The 23,238-nt window shown below is 37.5% G+C and overlaps 1 protein-coding gene across 2 annotated transcripts in view; it reads left to right on the forward strand.

Annotated features, from left to right (window-relative positions):
• Positions 1-23,238, forward strand: part of nos1 (nitric oxide synthase 1 (neuronal)) — an 80,575-nt gene that overhangs the window by 45,285 nt on the left and 12,052 nt on the right. Inside the window, exons 18-29 of one of the 2 annotated variants that reach the window (XM_028457172.1) lie at positions 1,388-1,562; positions 2,771-2,909; positions 4,179-4,257; positions 4,714-4,907; positions 7,900-8,069; positions 10,000-10,210; positions 14,040-14,127; positions 15,100-15,221; positions 15,315-15,463; positions 16,854-17,048; positions 17,308-17,426; positions 19,583-19,667. In XM_028457172.1, the coding sequence (XP_028312973.1) occupies positions 1,388-1,562; positions 2,771-2,909; positions 4,179-4,257; positions 4,714-4,907; positions 7,900-8,069; positions 10,000-10,210; positions 14,040-14,127; positions 15,100-15,221; positions 15,315-15,463; positions 16,854-17,048; positions 17,308-17,426; positions 19,583-19,598 (1,657 nt within the window). In that variant the 3' untranslated portion in view covers positions 19,599-19,667. Of the gene's footprint in view, positions 1-1,387; positions 1,563-2,770; positions 2,910-4,178; positions 4,258-4,713; positions 4,908-7,899; positions 8,070-9,999; positions 10,211-14,039; positions 14,128-15,099; positions 15,222-15,314; positions 15,464-16,853; positions 17,049-17,307; positions 17,427-19,582; positions 19,668-23,238 lie in introns of those variants that run through there. The other variant, XM_028457171.1, reaches the window with a different exon arrangement.

A 23,238-nucleotide genomic window follows, 5' to 3' on the forward strand; every position in this document is an offset into this window, starting at 1 on the left:
GAAATTTGCTCAAGTATGCTGTTGAATTTAATTCAAAACAGATTTAGATTAAAAGCGATTTTTCAGAAAAAAAAATAGCGGTGTCCATACATTACTTTATCATTATTTGTAGGTAAATATTCTTCTAAGCCTTTAAAGTGTGAATGATCATGGTACCGTCATCAGGATCAGTGATCCAGATAACTGACAATATCTGGTAAAGAGGATATTTGGGGCTTGACATAGATTGTGCTTGGTCTTAAGATGCCAAGAAAAAGAAAATAGTTATTTGTGGCAAAGTGAGGCTGTGATTCCTTCATACATGCCTGTATCTACAGTACGTGTGTTTTTACTTAATTGATAATGTGTATAAAAGGCATTAACGGGGGCCATGGATATGTAATTTCATTCTGTACATATTCAAATGAGCATTCAAATTTCTTGAATCCTTGATTCTCATAGTATACCATAGCTATAAAAGCCTCTAGTTTTTAGTTGTTGGAGAAGAACACATTTAGATCATTAAAGGAAGAATATAGCGAGATGAAAATGAAGGAGATTTAAATAATATCAATCAAATTTGCCATATGGATAAGTCATAGATAAGCAATTGTATTCTTTTTAAACATCAGTCAATTTCAGTAGTACAGTCAGAAACTGGGCACCAAATAATAAGATTACAACTTGAAACACCAGGAAAAGTGACCAGTTGTCTTAATACAACACAAATTCAGCATTGATTTGGTTGCACAGATGCAGGAAATGGACGGAGAGATGCACTTTCACTAATATAAAAAGTCTGCACACGATCCCACAGCACATTCAGCAGGAATGCACACACAGTCCTGATCTACCCAGAAGCTTCATATAAACAAAGTAAAACAGTTCAATCTATCACACTGCAATTCTTGTATACTTCTGATAAACAGTTCCTTTACTATGAAGTTGCCAGTGTGCAAAAGCTTGACATTGTATGTTTTTTTTTGTTGTATAACTTTCGTAAATCTAAAAGTTTTCTAAAAGCTTTTATTTTGTGTCCTCCAACGTAAAGTTTTTTTTTTTTCTCTCTCTCTCTCTATTCTCCACTGATTATCTTTGTGTGAATGGGAGCTAATGACAGTGGAAGGTGCATTTACCAGCTGAAAACAAAAGACAACTTGGATTATGTTTCAATTTGAAGCTGATGCGGTCTGACTTCCTCACAATGAAAAGTGATTTGTTTCTCGTTTAAAACTTGACAACCTTCACCAGGAAAAGCGCACATGTTTTTTTTCAGTAAGAATAAATGGTTTGTTTACATTGTGGGTTCGGTGAAGACGGTTTGGGATTGTTTGTGTTTGCCGTACTCACGCTTCCTGCATTGATGTTTTTCCCTTCGTGTGTGTGCGTGTGTGCATTACTTGTCTAGATTCTCAGTGTTTGGCCTTGGCTCCAGGGCCTACCCACACTTTTGCGCCTTTGCCCACGCCGTGGACACGCTGCTTGAAGAGCTGGGGGGTGAACGCATCCTACGCATGGGAGAAGGCGATGAGCTCTGTGGCCAGGAGGAGTCGTTCAGAACATGGGCCAAGAAAGTTTTTAAGGTTGGCTTTCTACGTTTAACGGTCTTTTATGTGGTTGAATACAGTGCACTTAGAAGAAAATAAATGTGTTTTTTTTTTAATTGATGGTTACGCCTGAAACTCATCGGAACAAAGTTCTAAAGTAATTCAATGTTCTACACTTTATGTCCCTCCAGAAAAAAAAAAGGATACAATTTTCTTTTGCATTTTGTTCGTCACAGCACTTCAAAAACCATCTCAACCCAATGTCACATTCCTCTTAAACCGCTCAGGAACCTGCACAGGTCTCCATCTTAGCATAATGTGTGGAATTTACACTGATGTGGCATACATTTAAATAAGTTCAGTAAACAAAAACAAAAATCCATATACAAATATAGTTTTCACGCAAAACAGTAGGGCATTAATTGGTGCATGTTTGTATGATGTCTTTAAAAAACAGTAAAATGAAGTTGAACACATGAAAAACGTGAAATATGCAAAAGCACGTCTTCAACTCTTTCCAAGTACAAACAATTAAGTACAGACATGTTTTATCTTGTGATTTTTTTCAATGATAACCAGCTGTAAATATTTGAAGCGTCTATATGTGGGGTGTCAAACTTATTTTTTGTCCAAGGGCCAAACATGGAGCAGTTTAGTCTCAAGTGGGCGGCAGATTTTTGGTGGGGAAAAAGGGCAATTATAACATTTTTATGCATATAACTGATGTATACAGTATATAAGTATACACCAACAATATCCAAGCAATAAATAACAGATAACAGTGCTGTATTGTCAAAATTTCTTATTTTGTGGGATTGGTTGTAAGAAATGTCACAATTTTAGAAGAGTGAAACGTTCTTTCAACTATTGATTAGATTGCAATTAAAAATTAAATAAGGGCACCAGAAAATATAGGAAGCCCCTGCAAATATTGTGGCGAAATCAAGATCTGAATCATTTTGTAATTTAAACAATGATTATTTGGAGTTTTTACTTTCTCCTGCGGACCAATTTGGTCACTCTAAAGGGCCGGATTTGGCCTCCGGGCCTTAAGTTTGACACATCTGATGTATATCAATGAACAAAATAGTTTATTAGGTTTTTTTTAATTAACTTTCTTTCTACAAACTAGTTGCGAAGGCATGAAGTTAAATTGCCATTTTCCATTCCTGTGATCAGTGTAAAGGTTGTCTTGTACAGCGCTCACATTGTGTTTCTGCTGCTGTGTTGCTACATCAATAAAGGCTGCCTGTGACGTGTTCTGTGTGGGTGACGATGTTAACATCGAAAAGGCTCACGACTCCCTGATCAGCAACGACCGTAGCTGGAAGAAGAGCAAGTTTCGCCTCACGTACACAGTGGAGGCCCCGGCTCTCGCAGAAGGTAGTAGATGTGCTCAGGAATGAGTTCAAAGCTGCTGAGTATATTTACGTTGTTTTTTTTTTTTAAATCACTGCTATTTAAAATGTTTTGTGCAAAAGAAGAAGTAGGAAACTCTGCACTGCAAGAGTCCATTCATCCATCCATTCATCCATCCATCCATACCGCCATCTAGCCATCCATCATTCCTTTCTACTGGTTAGAGATGTTTATACAATTGATTGAAGATTAAATCCAACACAAAGCAAACACTCACATTCTGAACTATACAATCACTTCAGAGACTATAGTCATGACACGTTTATTTTGTCAGCAATTTTTGGTTTAGTTTTAGTCATAGTCTTTTAACTAAAATACAATGTAGTTTTAGTCATAAGGACTATTTCAGTTTTAGTAAACTAGATTTTAGTTGATTAAATACGTTACAGCTATAGTCGGCTAAAATATACAGAATGAGTTTATGCCTTTTTTTTATTGATTTAATTACCATTTATCAACCAAATATGGTATCTATTAATGTTTCATTAGATGGATTCAATGTGATCAATGCATAAGAAGAATACATAATAATGAGTTCTGCTTGTATTTTGCATCCAGTGACAAAAATATAGTTTTGTTTTCATTATAAAAAATGTAGAAATATAAATGTAGAAAGTCTAGTTATTGTCACTTAAAACAATGTAGTCAAAGAAAATATTGATTAAAAAACTTTGTCTGCACATGCAGTCGAAGGTCAACAATATAAAAAGTGCAATCTTTTTAAGACAGTAATGCAAAGAAAATAATGATCGCATTTTAAAGTTGAAACTGGAATTTGGAACTTTCTGTGTGGAGTTTGCATGTTCTTGCGTAGGTTTTCTCCTGGTGTTTGAATGAGAAAGTGGAGTACACAACGATGACGTACTCTCTGGGATATGAAAAAAACAAAGTATCAGTCATAGCCAGCATTGCTAACTTTATTACACACACACACAGCTAGAAAGTACATTATGATTTACATGAGGTCAAACTGCACCACACTGACAATCGGGTTCATGAAATATCATTGCATTGAGTTGAGGTCTCGTTTTTTTAGCATTTTGTATCAATAATAATTGGGCCTTAAAAAAAATAAATCCATGTGATTTTCTCTCTTCTGGCCTCAACACCAAATTACTAAGTAGTAAAAACATATCTGGACTCCTAAATACACTAAAATCTTTTGCAAGTAGATCAATCACACTGATGTATCCTGGTATAATGTTGTTTATATCGATTTTCTTCTGTCTTCAGCGCTGCACAAGGTTCACAAGAGAAAAGTGTACGGTGCAAAGATGCTTGAATCTCAAAACCTACAAAGTTCCAAATCCAAGTAAGCCACATTTTCCTTCAACCATGTGCAACATCTGCAATAAAAAAGAGTCTATTCGTACAGTTGGGTATGGACAACTCCCCGTGCTATTGGTACATTTACCGAAGTACACGTACGTAGCGTCTTAAGGTTAGGTTATGACCCTATATTGCAACAATTTTTAGGGTTAGGTTTACGGTAAGGTTTAGTCTTCGTCACGTGACCTCAACTGTCCAATGGGGCGCTGCGTACTGATAGAATGTTGGTATATTGATACGGTAACCCTACGGATAGCCACTGCCAATATAAACACACTACCGCAGAGCACTTTTTAGTCTAACCTGTGATGTTTAATCTCATCCAGTCCTCTCACTCCTACAATGTTTATTTACTTCCCAGTAAAGTGTTTACCAGTTACAGCGAGAGTGAAATAGTTCAGCCTTGTTTTCTAAAATCATCATCTGACCTCATTTATAGTCGCTCCACCATATTTGTGCGGCTCGACACCAACGAACACGACAGCCTGAGCTACAAGCCCGGAGACCATCTGGGCATTTTCCCTGGCAACCACGAGGACCTGGTGACGGCTCTTATAGACAAACTGGAGGATGCTTCACCTGTCAATCAGATCGTCAAAGTGGAATTCCTGGAGGAGAGGAACACCGCCCTAGGTGGGTGACGTTATTTGTGGCAGCACGCTGCTCCGTGAGCTCAGTGAGCCAATAAGAAACCAGCTTTTTCCACAGGGTCCCTCTTTAAAACACTTTATACAACAGTTTTCCTGACACAGTGCCACCGTGACTTGATTCTTATCATTGCTATGACTGTTAAACAAGGTGTTACTTTAAAATCCTTACATACAGTAGGTCAAGACTTCCTTCTTTACAACTGAAAGAAAAGTTCTAAAAGGTCAAGTTTCAGGATGTAATCTGTGTTTACCTCCAATTATAAACATTTATTACTTGTTGAAACACATTGGTTTGACTTGTTTTGAGTTCCTGCTTACACTAAAGGGTAAACAGACAAAAATGTTTTTAAAATGTTCAAGTACAAAAATACTTTGGCAACAGATAAACTTTAATGTAAAAAAGTGCCAAAGCATTACTTATTTAAAAAATAATCTAATACACTTTGCAACAGTTAAAAATGTACTTCAATCACCTGTTAATGAAATGATAATGAAGTATATTAAATAATCAATAGGGATAATCAAAATGAATAAACACAAAACCCCAACACTGAAATTCCAAAATATGAAAAGATTTTACGGTTAACTTATTTCCCACCTGTTGGTCTTCTGTTTAAATTTAAAAAAAAATATATATATATATATAAAGGATTTAATTTAATTTGGCAGTTTACGAGACCCCAACTATGTTGTGTATATTTTGTGAAAAAGGAGAAAGAGTTTATAAAATGTACCAAAGCAAATAAATATTGGACATGCATCCTAATGTTAGTGTCCTCATTTAGTTAGAGTATAGCAAATTGTAAAGTCTAATGATCTGCTGATAAAATTAAGAAGTATTCATAAATGAAGCTTCAAACTAATAACGTGTTTATGATTTGTTTCAGTTCAGAGAAAGAAATGCTTAAGTGATATAATAGTAAAGGCGGTATGATATAGTGTGCCAAAAAATAAATAAAAAACTGCTGTATTAAAACGTCACAAGATCTATGAATCCGTGAATCATTTGTTCATTCGTTTTTCATTATGTAACAAAAACATGAAAAACAAAAAAAAAACGAATTATTTGATATTTGTTTCCAAAACCAAAATGAAAAAACAGAAAACGCCTTGTTTTTCAAATTCAAGCTCTTTTGCTTCAGTACAGAAAATGAAAAACGGAAAACGAACACCTTTTTTCGTTTTCTCCATAACCGATTTTCCAAAGTATGTGACCCAAAAGTGTATTCTTGTTTTTGTTACATAATGAAAAACGAATGAACGAATGATACACAGATTTCTATGGCCAAGGGTACGAGTGGTATTTCAACAAAAAACTACACACCAGATTGCAATGATTTGATCTATATGTCTTATATCCCTATTGAGTTGAAAAGGACACAGATTGTATTTCATTATGTCCAAAGTTATTATTTTTCCAACTGCAATTTTTGCAGTTGTGAGCCCATTATCTTCTCGTATCACGACTCACCCCTCTAAAATAGCTAAGAAGTTCGTCTGTGGTCTGTGATTAGAATTTTAAATTATTCCGAAACTCTGATCTCCTCTATAGTCTTGAGGTTTGACCACCTCCTCCATGTGTGTGGGACGTAATGATTAGCTGCATAGTTTTGCCTCATAATGTGTGTCGTGTGGTTTATGTAGTTTATACTTTGTAATTTCAATGGGGGTTCACGGACTAAATGTTTGCAATATGTTTCATTTGAAGTGTTTTCTAACATCAGGCCATGTGATTAGTTTTATCCTCGAATTAAAACCTGCCTAGCCTTCAAATAAATATTTAGACATTATACCATGAGTGTTTCTGTTCAACGTCAAAATCAATGAAGTAAAGGAGCCACAGAACTGCAATAAACTATTCAGTATTGGCCCATTGCTTTTTTGTGATACTCAAAAAGAACCGCTGTAGGTTTTGTCAGCGTAGAACTTTCAACGCTGGTGTTTCCAATGATCTGGACATCAGTCATTTTTTTTCTTTCATCACCTCAGCCAGATGGCTAGATTTAGTAATGTCATCAATAACCCCGATACATGCCATAATCAATAACCCGATACATGTAAACCTACAAGTACTATCCTGGTTCTCTATTTGACTCCCTTGTTCTTCTGGTGCTACACCTACAGTTCAGAGTCCAGGGGTGGGTGGGGCTAAGCACCCCCACTCTTGACTTGGAGAAGTTGATAGCTCAGCTTGGAAGCTAATGGCCACCATATTAATTGGATATATTGAGAAATTGTGCTAAGCCTGGTCGAACACAATCATTTTCTTCATTTGGCTCCATCAGACAGCCAGCCGTTTAAGGCCGGTTTGTCTCTCTATTCTCCTGGATGTTTGTGTCCAATGACGCTCCGTCCCCTCCTCCTTTTCCCATCACCGCAACCACCTGGAAACCTTGTTTCTGATTCAGATCTATCCGAGGTAGTTTCACTTCATATGACGACGGACTGAACTGTACAGAGATGAAGCGAACAGGATCATGACAACGCCTTCTTTGGCCCTGCATCCCCCCTCCCTCTCACGTTGTGGCAGCAGGTGGGGCGAGCAATGCGATGCACCTGTATGCGGCTGCACGCTCGCCCCCAATATTTTCCTCCACAAATCCCACCCCCTCTTGTGACCTCCCGTTCTCCACTTCTAATCTATGAAGACATACAGGGCGCTGCCTTGTGGCTTGCGACCCACAGTTCTCCCCCTCCTGTACTCCCATGTTATATGTGATTGTCTTTTTATGTTTCTTGGATGGGATGTAACTGAAACTGAATTTACCCTCGGGGATGAATAGAGAATTCTGAATCTGAATCTGAATTATCTTCACCTCTTGTCGACTCCTTTTAAACGAGGCTGAGTGTGTGTGTTTACACATTAACATTGTTCCCCCAAAAATGATTCGACACAAGCATTCAGTTTACAACCTTGTGACGACGCCCACAGAATCAGTGTACAGAATCCGACAGAACCTCTTTTTGTCCGGCAGGTGTGATCAGCAACTGGACAAGTGAGACTCGTATCCCCCCATGCACCATCTACCAGGCGTTCCAATATTTCTTGGACATCACCACTCCACCCACCCCCGTGCTGCTGCAGCAGTTTGCTGCTCTAGCGACCAGTGAGCAACAGAGAAAGAAACTTGAGATTCTCAGTAAGGTAAATTTCAAATGTGTTAACATTTTACCTAACATTTAACTTTACCTATTTCATGACTGAGCTTAAAAACAGTTGATATTCCCCATTTGCACCGCAAGAGTTTCCATCCTACTCATATCTGTTTCCCATTAGCACATGAGATAAGGCCCTACTGTGTTTGAAAGCCCTTTACTCTCAGAGATAATGTACAGTAGGAGTGAACTGGCACCAAATTAAAGCTGCTGATTATTCTAACCCAAAGCCATCCCCCTGACAGTGCCTCCCACAGTTCACTCTCCACTTTTGTTCATGTGTGGAAAAGGCTGGATGGGACCAAGCAGTGACTCATATGCTCATGCACAGCTCCATTGTCATAAAGGGAAGAGGGAGAGATTGAAGGTTTCTGAATCCAGAACAGGCAACAGGACAAAGGGAGATTATTCTGTATTTCATTTGCTGCATTTATTACACTGATTTCTGAAACTAAAATCCTCTAGTGTTTATATTTAAGTCCCCTTATTGACCTTTCTTAATACTTTGATTATCGAACAGTCTATATATACAACAAGTTTTCTTCTTTCCTCTTAGTTGCATATTAAAGTTTTAACTTGGTGGTTGTGTTCTTTACTTAACAATGCTCAACGTCTTAGTCTCAGTTATTTTTATTTTGGTCTTTGTTTTTATTTTTATTTTACTGTTGCTGTTTTTTCCACAAACAACCAAAACAAATTCTTTGGTCAAAAAGTTCATTAGTTCAGACAGGCACGGAAGTCAAGCTAGTCTAGACCCTTCATCTGTCAGTAGCTGTTAATAACTGACATCCCCTAAATAGTTCATCATCTAGCTGATCATGTTCTATGCTTCCCATTGGTTAGAGTTGGTCTCAGCACTGCATTTAAACCATGGCAACACGCCTACTACTGCACGCTTTGTGTGCAAACACCTCGCAACCCACCCCAGCTCCTCTTTTTCTGTCTAATTAAGCACTGTCTTTTGTTACCATCTAAAGATCTGTGCTCCTGTTCCAGGGGGTCCTGCAGACCGCTCTCTCTGCTTATGCCTCTCCATGTAGCTCATGGAAAAGCAAATGGGAACTCCTTTTGCTTTCTACACAGCTGCTAGAAAGGGCAGAGAGGTTCCACCACAGAGCCTTACCACCAAAATTAAAATGCATGCTAAATAAAGCTATTTGACTAAAATGATCCTGACTTAACTAAACATGTCAATAATGCAACTCATTTCTTGACATAAGCTCTGGGATGCCAGACAGAAAATCCATAAACCTTTGTCATTGTCGAAAACGATTCTTTATAACTTTTTGGGTCCATTTCTGAAAATCAGACAAAATAAAAGGTAAAAAAGTCACACCAAAGTTGAAGTTGTTCTTGCTTTGCCTTCAAGATTACAATTTCAATCATCTTCAGTGCAGAAGCAAATATAGTTCTTCATCATTAGTCAGTAATTTCAGTCAGTCCAAAAGCTGCTTGTCTATAAAACAATGCACCAAATCTTTAGTTTTTGTACTGATGTCAAGGGCAGAAAAAGCTTGGAGTTTATCACTTCTTGAGCAAACAGAAGCAAATTACTGTTGTTTGGATACAGACACAAAGAGCTGTCGGTTGAGAAAAACAAGAGGGGAACACAATTGTAAGCACACCTCCGCTCAAAAAGTAGCTCAATGTCACTAATGACATCACCCCCCATGGGCAGAGGTCTTTTCTTCCACAAACTCCCCTTTGAGTTAGTGAGTGACAAGAGCTGCATTCCTCCAGTTTAGTGATATGAGTTGTCATTGAGTCTGTTTGGTTGCTAAAGATGGTAGCCTTCCATTAAAATATATCAAAACTTACTGGCTGCTGAGATTTTGTCATTATTTCATACCCATGCGGGTGAATGACACACATTACACAAAATGTTACAATGCTGCCTTTTTTATTCACTGAAACGCCAGGGCTTGCAGGAGTATGAGGAATGGAAGTGGTACAACAATCCCACCCTGGTGGAGGTGCTGGAGGAGTTTCCCTCCATCCAGATGCCCTCCACTCTGCTGCTTACCCAGCTGCCCCTGCTTCAGGCACGCTACTACTCCATCAGCTCCTCCCCAGACGTGCACCCAGGGGAGATCCACCTCACAGTGGCCGTGGTCTCGTACCGTCCCCGAGGTGAGAATCAATAGCAATGTAAAATAAAATTGACCTGACTTGTTTTTTTAAATGTATTTATTTACTTTTTTGAGTATACTATTCCTAATTTAGGTGAAACTTAATTAGAAGAAGACATTTTTAATGATATATAGATTCAAATTGTAACCATGTAAATGTCTGATCATCATCAGGTCCTTTGCACTACAGCAGACATTTCAACTTTGCTTTAGTCTTGCAGCTCACCAAACACTTGACATTGTGAACTATGCATAGGTGGCTGGGACAGGGGAAATGGGGGACACATAAAATTTGAGTGTATATATAGTTTGGTATTATCCCCCTCCATATTTATAACCTTAAAATTATTAAACTACTCGCCAAGTAGAAGTAATTCAAAACTTTTATATTGTGTAGTATTTTCCTCCATAGAAAGATGACTATTATAAGTCAAAAAACTGCTATAATCAATAATTCATTCTCACCGAAGTTTTTGGCAAGATTCAGGAGCAATTTTTTGTTATTTTGGGTTTTGATGCTAAGGGTCTTCAGTGTGAGTCCCGGTTGGATAATTTCTTTTTGAGTTTTTCTGTTTTTGTTGCTCTTCCATTGATTTTCAGTTTAGTATTGGGTTGGTAGTTCGTAAAGGTGGGACGACATATGATGCTTAAGTTTCTAGTGCTAATCCATTAAAATTGCAACATATTTTGGATCCCCTGAGTGAAATTGAACTGTTTCACATGCCTACCCAATGATACAGTACATTAGTTTGCCACAACATGGTGGTTAAAAAACAAATGTTGTTGGCTCCTAAGGTGTATGGATATGCTTTCAGGAAATCATAAACAGATTGGTGTCATTACACTTTTGGCAGTCTGACATGGTTTCAATACATCAGTTTGATAAATTAAATCACTGATGTCTGATTTCTCCAAACATCACACGCATTAGACTTTATTCATTCAATCAATTCTATGAAAGTGGCTAATGTATTGCATATGTTGGAAGTCTGATGTTAGGGATATTAAAGTGTTGCAGCGTGTTTAGGCCTTCTGGAATGACTCAACCTTTTAGGAAAGCATTAGATGGCTCTAAGAAAAGTAATTGACGCTTATTTTAGAAATGCAGTCTGCTTTACGGGCCAGCTGAACCTTAGCTGTGATTAAAGGAAACATAGACACGGCTGAGGAACAGCCTGTTTGTCTAAAGCTTCTATTTAGGGATGCAAACATGAGCATGAATGAACTAAACCAGTCTGGAGCGTCAAGCGTTTGGTGTACAGTCATTTTGCCAAGTACTGAACGTCAGAAGGTTCCTCAACGCAATGGCTATTTCATGAGGTTTTACCTTGCTTGTACCATGTTGGATTTTCTTTTACCTACAAAACCGACATAATTCCAGGAAGCACAGATTCAGCAATGTGCCGGAAATCCTGTTTAGATTTTTTGCTCATATCAACATGGTAGCAAATGTGAGATCTGGTAACAGTAGACAGTGGAGTCGCTGGTTTGTTTAACATAAATGCACCAACAATTCTGTAGGCCAGTGTTGCCCCACGTACCCCTTATCCTTCATTTCTTATCTTAACCAGCCCTTAGCTCATGTTATACATTATTTATTTGTGTCTGCAGGCTCGTCTCAACTCTTTCCTGCGTCTCGTCCAACATTAACCTTGAATTTAGGCCTTTTTATTTATTTATTTCTGTTGTTTTGATTTGAACTTTACTTTTTGGTGTATTTGTTGTGCCACAAATTATTATTGATGGATGAGAAAAAATAATAATGTTTGCATAAAAGAAAAAAAATCTATAATGTTAAAAAATAAACTGACAAATGTTTTTGTGTAACTCTTGAGAGGTCTTGAAGTGTATAAATCTGTGAATGGGTTTGGTCCAGAATACATCAGTGACATGATAGTCAGATATGAACCCAGCAGGTCTCTCAGATCTATGGACACAGGTCAGATAGTGGAGCCCAGAGCTCACAGTAAACATGGTGATGCTGCTTTTAGTTGTTATGCTGCAAAGAAGTGGAACAAACTGCCAGCAGAGCTGAAGTCAGCATCACATGTGAACATTTTTAAATCAAAGTTAAAGGCACTTTTTTTCTCTACTGCGTATGATTGAAAGAGATTTTTTGTCATGTTGTTGATGTAATGATGATTTTACTGATGATTTTAATTGATTTTACTGATGATTTTAATTGATTTTACTGATGATTTTAAATGTTCTTATTGATTTTAAACAATTGAATGTTTTATCACGTAAAGCACATTGAGTTGCCTTGAGTATGAAATGCGCTATACAAATAAATTTGCCTTGCCTTGCCTTGCCTTACATGTACCCCAGTCTCGGAACCACGGCTATTGTGTTTAAACAGTGTTAATGATACTTAGGGGCCACAATCCATAGCAAGTCATTGGTATGTTTTGAGTGTAGATTATACAAAACTCTGATTGTTGCCTCGTGTTGTTGCAGCAGACTTCAGACACTAAACCCCAAGTGATTCCTCTTATGGTACTTTTCCACTAGCAGTATCGGCTCTACTCAGCTCGGCTCTACTCAGTTTTTGCACATTTCCACTAGGAAAAAGTACCTCCTCCGTAGTACCTGGTGCTACTTTTTTTAATTCCTCCTTTGTTGAGGTTCCAAGAAAAGCAGCCCTGGTCTGAAAATGTGACGTAGGCACAAAGAAAACACTGATTGGGTCTTAGAATCATCACAGTGTAGAGTCATCAACTCACGCACAGAGAGAAAGCATTTGGCCACCACTGATTTTTGTTGGCAATCTTGTGAGGATGGCAGCAAAAAAGTACAATCCATGGAGTCTGGCAGTTTCACGTGTCAGGTTGGCGCTCAATGGAAACGCTCCGGAAAAACAATATCGGGTCCCAAAAACAAGGAGTGCGAAGCCGTGGAGAGCCGATACCACCAATGGAAACGCGCCATTAGAGCAGCAGTTCCTTAACGTTGTACCTTGCAGCCTTTCTACATGTGTCAAATACTAGCCATTAATCTCCTTATGTTGTATTTAGAGATGTGTAATATTGGATTTGCAATATTTTGACGTGGAATGCTTGGAAGTTGGAGATCGATATATTGAACTCGGAAATGCAAAGTTTCGAGTTGTCTGAAACGCAGCAGAAGTCGGTTTGAGAGGCTCGCTGGCGTTGGCCGGTCAACTTTGAATCCTAATTTGTTACTTGTCTATTTGTTTCCTGCCACTTCCTGCCTGGACAGAAGGTAAACCCTTGTGTCTGCCTGAGCATCTTCATCTGGGTCCAAGTCCGTCTTTTTTAGTGTGTCGGGGGAAAAAAATGAACATCCATCAGTTCTTGTGGTTTATTAAACAGCTTCATATCTTTTTGATGTGGATCATAAAATGCCAGGTGGACTACATATTTTTGATTACCCTGTTGCTTTATCCTAATTTTTCATTTAAATTCACAAAATGTGATGTTAACAAATTCCTTGCTTGAGGGCAAATAAGCTCTAGTACTGCCCTCACTGTTGATGCGGGTCATTACTTTTCATCCATTAACCATTATCTTTACTGTGGTTGATACAAGCTGTTCTTTTTCACAAGTTCTCTTTAAAACCATTCACTGTTTGATTATGTCCATATCCATAATTGAGACACTGCCATGGGATTAGCTGATGAAAGTTTTTTTTTTCCCCTCTTACCTATAATGTGTCCTTGAGGGATTCTGTTGGTGTGATTGTACAAGATTGCAGAATTACTATGATTTCCTCAAGAGAGAGGAAGGTGAAGTGTTCATGGCCTGGCAGACCCCAAGAGCCACACTTGGGCTCACTCAAAAGGTAAAGTGCATTTGGATTTTTGCTTTTAGATGGAGCGGGTCCGATCCACCATGGGGTTTGTTCTTCATGGCTCAACAGAATAGAAAAGGGGGAAATGGTGCCATGCTTTGTCCGAAGGTAAATATCCAATGGCTATTCTTTTTATGCTTGAAGTATGATCTGAATCAATATTGTCACCTGTTTGAAGAAACATTTTAGCTTTATGGGAAAAAAGGCAATGGTCTTCCTAAGACAGGCATTTCTGATCTTCTCATCTACCTTAAAGCTATTGGAGAGGATTGTTTTTTTATCATAAAAAGACATAGTGGAGGCCTCATTCTGTAGCTCTCTCCATGTGATCCCCAAAATAAACATTTGCCATTTTTGGCCACAACTTTCAGTATGTGAAAATACAGGAAATGTGTTGGAAAGTCACTTCAGCAGAGTTTTTGGGGAAAACACAAGAAATCACAGTAAGGAAAAAGTCTGCGGAACTCCACATTCCAAAATGCAATGCGGGAAACTTTTCCCGACAATGACAATAAGAAGCTGTGTTCTATTACCCTGTGCAAAATCTAAACAGCGCAATACAAAATGGTAATGAAAATGCCTGAATTTCGAAAAAGCACTCAATTATTGCTAAAAGGTTTTTACGCTTTCAAATGTCAACATTTAGAAATATCACTTTTATTTTGCAAAACGCTGTAATGGAAATCCAACTAGAGAACGTTTACAGTGGCGATCAATACAGACTATCGACCGGCAATTGCAGTTATTCGGACTGTAAATCATAACCAGCTACATCAGAATTTTAATCTCTTCCCGTTTATTGAACCAGTTAATGCGACCGTTCACAGACGAGCCCATGTCCGCTCTAGCGGTTATGTTATGATTCAGTTATGTTTATATGGACTGTAAATCATAACCAGCTACATCAGAATTTGAATCACTTCCTGTTTATTAAACCAGTAAATGTGACCGTTTAAAGACGAGGTTATGTTATGTTATGATTCAAAATCAAAAACATTTTTGTAAAGTCATTTGACCTTTCCTGATGTAGCCTAAAGGCTATGTGTTTAATCGACAGTTTTCTTACTTGTGACATTTTAGTGCACCATCATTCCAACTTCCCAAAGACAACAAAGCTCCTTGTATCCTGGTGGGTCCAGGAACAGGCATTGCTCCATTTAGAAGCTTCTGGCAGCAGAGACTATACGAACTTGAGCACAATGGTTGGACATCATCTATCTTTTTCTTATCATGACAAGTTGATTAACTATTGCTTTTTTAAAAATCTAATCTGATATGCTGCCCTTATGTTCCAGGGATTGAGTCATGCCCCATGATCTTAGTGTTTGGCTGTCGGCAGTCAGAGATTGACCACATTTACAAAGAGGAGACCATCCAGGCCAGGAACAAAGGGGTTTTCAAGGAGCTCTACACGGCTTACTCCAGGGAGCCTGGCAAACCAAAGGTACGGATGGTAAACAGTCTGCAACTATAGATGAGTTGCTTTCTATTACCTCAGGGATTGCTGTGTGGGTTTATAACAAATGAAGAGTAAAGAAAGGGTAAAATATTGCGTGGGTGAGTCTGATCTGACAAATGTATTTTTTTTTTTTTTTAATCTGTGTCTGAAAGGTACATTTCTAACCTTTAGTAGTTGTCAAAGCCTTCTTTATGAATCTATACTTCTTGCAGTCCTGAAAAAATGAAAATATTCTTTCCTATTAACAATAGAGGATATTAGCAAAGAAACTCTGTCTGCACTCTGGGTTTATTAGCATTGAAAGAGATCACAGGAATAAAACACCGGCCATGCTTTTACCTTGCCCTGTCTGAAAAGCAGACGGATATGTTTAATGTAATATTTAAGTAGCCGCACTTGTTTAGTATTTTAATGGTTTCATTAAGGTTGTGTAACTCAAAAATGATAGAAGCACTCAGTATCACGGCTATTCACCCTGTACTATCAACATGGGCAGACTTTTTGAGAATGAAAAATATTACAAAAACTTAATTTCACCAAATTAGTGAAAACAAAATGATTGTCTAGATTTTTTTTATCTATTATAGAAATAAGAATAATATTGTTGCTTTCAAAGAAACCATACTGGTTCTCAAACTCTTTCCGTTCCGCCTCTCTTTAAAGAACACAAACTTTTCAGGCCATCACTTCACTAAGAAATGCATCAAAAATGTAACTTATTTTAAAAAGTAAATACAATTGTGGCTATTCTTCATTTTTTTGATTACAAAAATGTGAAATTGCATCTTTTAGAACAACACTAATAAAGGTCTCTGAGTACAAAGAAAAAAATATTTTGGCAGCAAAGATGAATCAGTCAAGACCAGCCTTGCTGGACGTTAAGCATGAAAAGTCAAAACTCAAAAAACTTCAATAATTGTGTTCTAAAATATGTAACTGCATGATGTGTTATTTTTTGAGAATATTAACATTTTTTTTTACCTTGTTCAATAAATGTTTCTTTTCTTTTTCTTTTTTTTTTTACCTATTTTTTGACCGGATCCAAAAGAGCGCTTAAGTCCAGATGGGAGAATAGACCCCTTAATGTCTTATTTGTTGATATGTCTGTTGTGTTATGTCTGCTATGGACCTTGTAAATGTGATGATGATAATGTTATATATTTGAATCTCTTGAGAAACCATCTAAAACCTTTTTGTTGCACCCTTATCGATGTGGAATATCTACTGATGGTGGACATAACTCCAGTGTAATTGGTCTTATCATTTAATGTACTTTTTCCTCTTTTCTATCCAACCTGTCAAATAATTCCTGACTTGTCTCACACCTACCTTCAACTTCTATACGCTCATCATTCTGTCTCCTCCGTGCTGACAGAAATATGTACAGGATGTGCTGCGCGAGCATCTGGCACAGAAGGTGTATGAGTGCCTGAAGGAGGAAGGTGGACACATCTATGTGTGCGGGGACGTCACAATGGCCGGAGATGTTTTCAAGACTGTCCAGCAAATTGTCAAGCAGCAGGGTAGCATGGGCCTGGAGGACTCTGGCTTCTTTATCAGCAAGCTCCGGGTGAGATGAAGGATTTTTTCTTTACTTAATCACGTCTACGATGCTTATCATTTGGAAAAATGAGGAGTCTTTGAGACACATGTAATATCTGTGATAAGAGTAATCAAAGATTGCTATCAAGCATGCAATCAATCCCAGTTTTGTAGTCTAAGTTACTTGATAATAGGAAGAATGATACAGATGGCCCTTACATGCTCTAAGATATTATCTGAGTAATTCTTCACAATTTCTTCCACTTTTAATCTACTCGTCTCCTCAGGATGAGAATCGCTATCATGAAGACATCTTTGGTGTCACCCTCCGCACCTATGAGGTTACCAATCGGCTTCGATCAGAGTCCATTGCCTACATTGAGGAAAGCAAAAAGGACTCAGATGAGTAAGTGTGTTTTGTACTCCAGAAAGAACTTGGAAGGTTCAAGCTGCTTAACCACATGACTCACATTGGGAAAACTGCTTCTGTATGCCATCCAAAAGTTGTTCTCATAAATGGATTTACTCTCAAACAAATGTCAATTTTTTTTGGTTGACTTCACCAATAACAATGGCCTCTGAAATGGTCATGTAACTTGAAATATGGTACAGAAGTGCAAACGTTTCTTCAGTAAGTGCTTTTACTTCATTTCTACTATGATTTATTGTGTTTCTTTGCCAGGGCAGTGATTTTCTAGACACCATTTTTGTTCTAGTTTGTTTCCATATTCCTCATGCTATCGCCTCATTTTCCGAGACATTCTTTTTTGGCCGGATACAGATTTCAGATACAGATACTGTCCAAGCCCCAAAATGAACCTCGGTCATTTTTTACCCCGACAATTTCCAATCTATTAAAAGAATGTTTTCGGAAGTTACTTTGATTTTTGGGGACAAATACAAGAAACAATTGTAAGAATGAAGTAAAAACACTTCTATGCATCTACGGGACTCCATATCCCACAATGCAATGTGCAAAACTTTTTTGTGTTTACAGTGGAGATCAAAACAAACGTTCGAGCAGCAATTTTAACTTTTTACATCTTTTTTTTTCAACTAAACGATCTTGGTTTTGTTGATATGAGGCCTTCACTGTCTTTATTGGATAAAAGGTATATGTGCTCTTAAAGGGATCCTCCACTGTTTTTACAAATGTGGCCTAAAACCTTTGAAATGTCCTTATTAGAAGATCTATGCCTAACAAAACGCATTATTTTTGTTTTTATGAACTTTTAAAAATGAGCCTATTTTACTGTTTTAGAGCCTGTGCGTGGCCATGTTGAAACGACGTCATTGATGACGCGAATCGCCCCTTTCAGCCCATTGAGTTCTATGGGAGTGAAGCATTTAGGATCATTTAGCAGCTTTTTCAATCAAAATGACAACTTGCGCTGCTTTGGGTTGTTTTAAAAAATCAGTAAAAGTTAAAAAAGTCGATGTAAACCTCTTTTGTTTACCAAAATTTGATAAACAAAATCCAAAAAAATCTGTGACTGCAGGGGGCGACAGTTCCAACTCTGCTGTTTCGTTGATGGCATGCAGAAGAGAAGAAGAGCTCCGGGGTGATGTACTGTAAATACAGGCAACCAGGATCAACTGCTGCTCATTAGTGCCGACAGTTCTTTGCAGCAGACAGATTCTACTTGGGTCGGCATTAATTAGTAGGCACATTAGCCAACAAGTCCAGTCTATTGCAAAATTTTCTCCAAATCGAACCTTCATGTTACATAAATGATCATAACTTTTTCGGAATAACTTCGGTGGCAGTAAACGACCAAAAGTACTTTGTAAAGATTAATTAGAATGACTGTTTGACCCTAAACTGATGAACTGTGCTTATCTGTAGAAAAGATGTCTCAGAGTAGGAGAAACTAGGAATTATTCTGCATTAGAAAATGCTGTAACACTTAAGGGTTATTCGCGACCCAACATATTATGGTTTTTTTTTAACTTGCTTATCAGAGTGATTGTTTATGCCGTCATCTGCGTTAGTGCTAAACCGAGTACTTTCGATAACATATCATCCATTAACATCACTTTACTCGTTAGACTTGGCAGCTGCTCACTTCATTATTTTCTGCAATTCTCCAAAGAGACATTTGTAAGTCAACTTCCATCTGCAACATGTAGTAACTGGCCATGCTTACATGATATCGCTCTGAGTTTCCAACAAAAACAGAGGGTAACCATGGAAACACGCAGTGAAGGGGGCCTTTAAACTAACAGGATTAGAGCAAAAGCGAGTGGCTCGGCTCCATTTGTTTTTGTTTGCGACCATATCTGTGCATATTCAGAATTATAGACACTTCATATAGCCTTTCCATGAGAGCAAAACAAGGGCCCTACATAGCCACCATGGCTCATTAAGTACCAACATAATGCATCACAGACGATGGTTCCTGTGTGGATTGTCACTTGAATTTCACATTTGGCCATCAGAGCCCTAGCTCCCAGAATGAGTAATAACTGTAACACCTCTGTTTCTACATCTCCGCACTCTCTCTATCTCTCTTTCTCTGTGTGTGTCTGTCTGTCTCTCCTGCTGTCATCTCTCCCTCGCAGGGTTTTCTGCTCGTAGGATCATGCATTCTAGGCTAACAACTCCGACCCTTCTGGAGGACAGTGAGAAGCTGGTTTAAAAAAAAAAGAAAAATACTGTGCCAATTTTTGTACTTTAAAACAATTGGACTTGTTTTCTTTCCTTTTCCTTTTTTTTTTATATACCACCTCAATGTTTTTGTTGGGCTCTGCGATTTCGTCTGTAGCAAGTTGGAAATGCTCTGTTCTATGAGAATCTGCTCTGCTTGTTCATGATACTTCCAAAAATGATCAAAAGCGACGATTTCGATGCATAACATGTGCACCTAGTGTAATGACCTGCTTCATTGCATGATCTTGACAAGAATATACTCGAGAAATATAATATGCTGTGTGTTATTGTTAAAAAAAAAAAGGCTTCTATTGAGGTTTTTATCATTGCAAGATGATGTGTGGCACTAATAACAAACGGACATTAACTCACTGACGTGCTGTTGGTGATCGCACACACTTCGATAAAATCCGATCAGGTATGATGGACGTGTCGATGGCTCACCCCGATTTATCAAATCAGCAGATCTGTCACGGCCTCCCTGAATGTCGTCAACTGGCAGTCCATCTAATCACAACTGTCTTTGTGCCTGCACTCTATTCAATGTCCTATCTATTCACTCAGTGCATCACAGCATTTCATGTCCCATCACTCGAGCTCCTGCAGCTTCTCCAGCTGCTCAAAAATGACTAATTATGGACTGTGGAAGGAAAACAAGTTAACCAGGTGTATAGCAAACCCTCCACAAAAAAGGGTTGAACTCATAAGCTTCTAGCTGAGAGGCTGCACAACAAACAGCAATTATTTTTTATTTAATGCAACTTTAGGTACTTATTAGGTAAGTTGGTGTTTGATGGAGGCAGTAAGTGGAGAATTCAGCCAGTTTGAGGTCAAAGTAGTAAGCTATTGCAATGTTTCTCAAATAGGGGTACGTGTATCCCTAGTACGCAATGGCACTACAGGGGGTACTTGAGAGAGAGACAGAGAGTGGAAAATAAACAAAAAGTGTTATTCTTGGTCGCACCCCAAGCGTGAGATGACCGGAAATGATAAAAACTATAGAAATAAATCTATTCAGGAGCCACTAAATGAAAGAACCTGATTTTTTTTTTTTAATAATTATTCTTTTTTAAAAAACAAAAAAAAAGAATCAAAACGACACACAATCTTAAACAACTGTATTTCTATACTTTCACTTGTGAAATATAAATCTTGTTCAACTATAATGCTTTATAAAAAAATATCTGAGCTCTCTTTGGGGTCACCTGAAGTTCTTGATATCAGAATGGGGTCATGATCCAAAAAAGGTTGGGAACCACTGCACTAAATACTGTTCCCTTCCACTTATTTACAAAATGAGATTCTTTAAAATGTTTATTCCATTTTTACGCTCTACAGTTGTTGTTAAATAGTTGTCTAAGCAAAATGTTCCAGTAAATGAATATAAGAAGGGGGTACTTGAGCCAAAAAAAACTTTGAGAACCTATTTGCTCTATGAGTTTTGCAAAGCTGAATAGCTTGTCTCGTGTTTCCAATCTGCAGAAGTCAATTTAGCTACAGAATGCTTGTCCTTATGAAATCGATTGTTAGCCTCTCCTATGTGGTAATTGTCAGTTACTGTTGCATAACATTCTTTCTCCAGGATGCACAATGGGAAACAATATCCGCCGTCATGTGGGTGATAGTTTGACACATGCCACCTAATTTATCATTGTTGTAAACCCTGCACGCTGTCATGGAAACAATAATCGCTGACATGAGCATGTTGTTCAGGTGGAAGGCACTAAGATGTTGTTGTGATCTCTTCAGCAAATCTAAATCCCCTTAATAAGAATAAATATCTAGTATGGTACATTTTTGGAAAAACTACATATTGTCACCCTCTCAACATAGTCATTTGATGTCATTTTGAGAAAAACACACACAAAAAACATTGCATTTTTACACTAATGAGTATTTATTTACTTCTTCTTGAACAAATACTTATCAATGCAAGCTTTATGAAATACTGTCCTGATGACTTGTATGATTGCATAACAGAAATTTGACAGCCAAAAAATATTAAGTTCTTACTTGAACTTGAGCATTTTTCATAGGCAAAAACCAAAAGTGTACTGATGACTTAGGCAAATGCCAACAAGCTACTAGGAAAAGAAAAATGCCAAAGTTACTTGAGAGACAAAGAGTTAACAAAGTCAGAAATGAAATATGCCCAAATCACATCACAGACTTTGGCAAAAATAACTATTTTTGGTCACATGGTTCAGGAAATTTACAATGACTTCATTAGTTTGGCCTAAAATGTCAAAATGGCCAAAAATACGACTTAGGCACCATTGTTACCGAAGTCATTTACTTTACTCAGCAGGGGCTTTGAGTTTCAGTTTTTGCCTTTTACTAAACACACACACTGTTTAAATATGTACAAATTATAATATTTCTTATCTGAACGAGTTAGTATCACCAAAACAAAGATGGGAGCTCCAATTTGCTGTTTCAAAATTTCCTCAATTCCGTGTCAGGGTTTACCCTTTTCAGCTCCACGTCCACGTCACTTTACACTTTTTCATTTTGTTTTTGTTTCCTTCTCATCATCTTTTCCTGTTTAAAATACTCTAATAGCTATTAGACTTCCCGATATTGTACCAAATATGCTAAATAGGGTTAATAGATTCAACTACTGTTATCAGTTTTACATTTTAGATGGTTCAAATGGTTCACGAAATGGAATGTTTACACTGCAAATCACGCGAGAGCACATCGCGTTAGCTTCAAATGTTCGTTAGCCACACTTCCCTCAGTCACCCATTTCAGAATCAAAATCAGAATTACTTTATTAATCCCAGAGGGGAATTGCTTATGTTACAGCCACAGACGAAAAAAAAAAAAAAATCACTAATAAAAGCGTTAAAGACAAAAGAAAAAATACACAATAGATAAGTGTATAATTAAGTAAAAGACTGTTAAAAATAGGGATCAGATACACACACACATTACAGTCGTAGAAAATAAAGTAGAATAGATAATACTAATAATAATAATACAAACATACATATTATATACAAATATGATACAGATATTTACAAAAATAATACAAATATACAAATATGATTTAGATATTTACAACAATCAAGCTATGAGCTAATCATTTTACTGGGAAATTAGCATGGAAATGTGTGAAAATACTCCCAAAATATGCATGTGAGACATTGCATTTTTTTTCGTTTCAGAAAGTGAATTACGTCTGTTTTTGATCAAGAAATATCAGAACCCCTACAAAAGATTATATGTGTAATTGCACAAAAAGGCTTTGCTATCAGTCTCTAATGAAGATCAGTATTGGAAGTTGAGGAACCTCACAGTACAGAAAAATAGTACAATTTAGAAGATTGTGTATAGAGTTACTCACAATTGTGTAGCTTTTTTCATGTTTTTCTCTCTGAAAATGTAGTAAATTTATTAAAATCGAGAACAGTGAGCCGTCTTATTTATTTATTGGAACACTGTCCAAACGCCTCTCAGCTACAAGACTTGGGTTTAAATCCAAAAAGGTTCAGCTTGAGTGGATTTTGTTCTTTAAAATCTAAAGCTTTAAGTAATTAAGTTTACTTTAATTTTTTCTCCCAAC

Source organism: Gouania willdenowi, chromosome 9, assembly GCF_900634775.1.
Source record: "Gouania willdenowi chromosome 9, fGouWil2.1, whole genome shotgun sequence".
Taxonomy (NCBI): Eukaryota; Metazoa; Chordata; class Actinopteri; order Blenniiformes; family Gobiesocidae; genus Gouania; species Gouania willdenowi.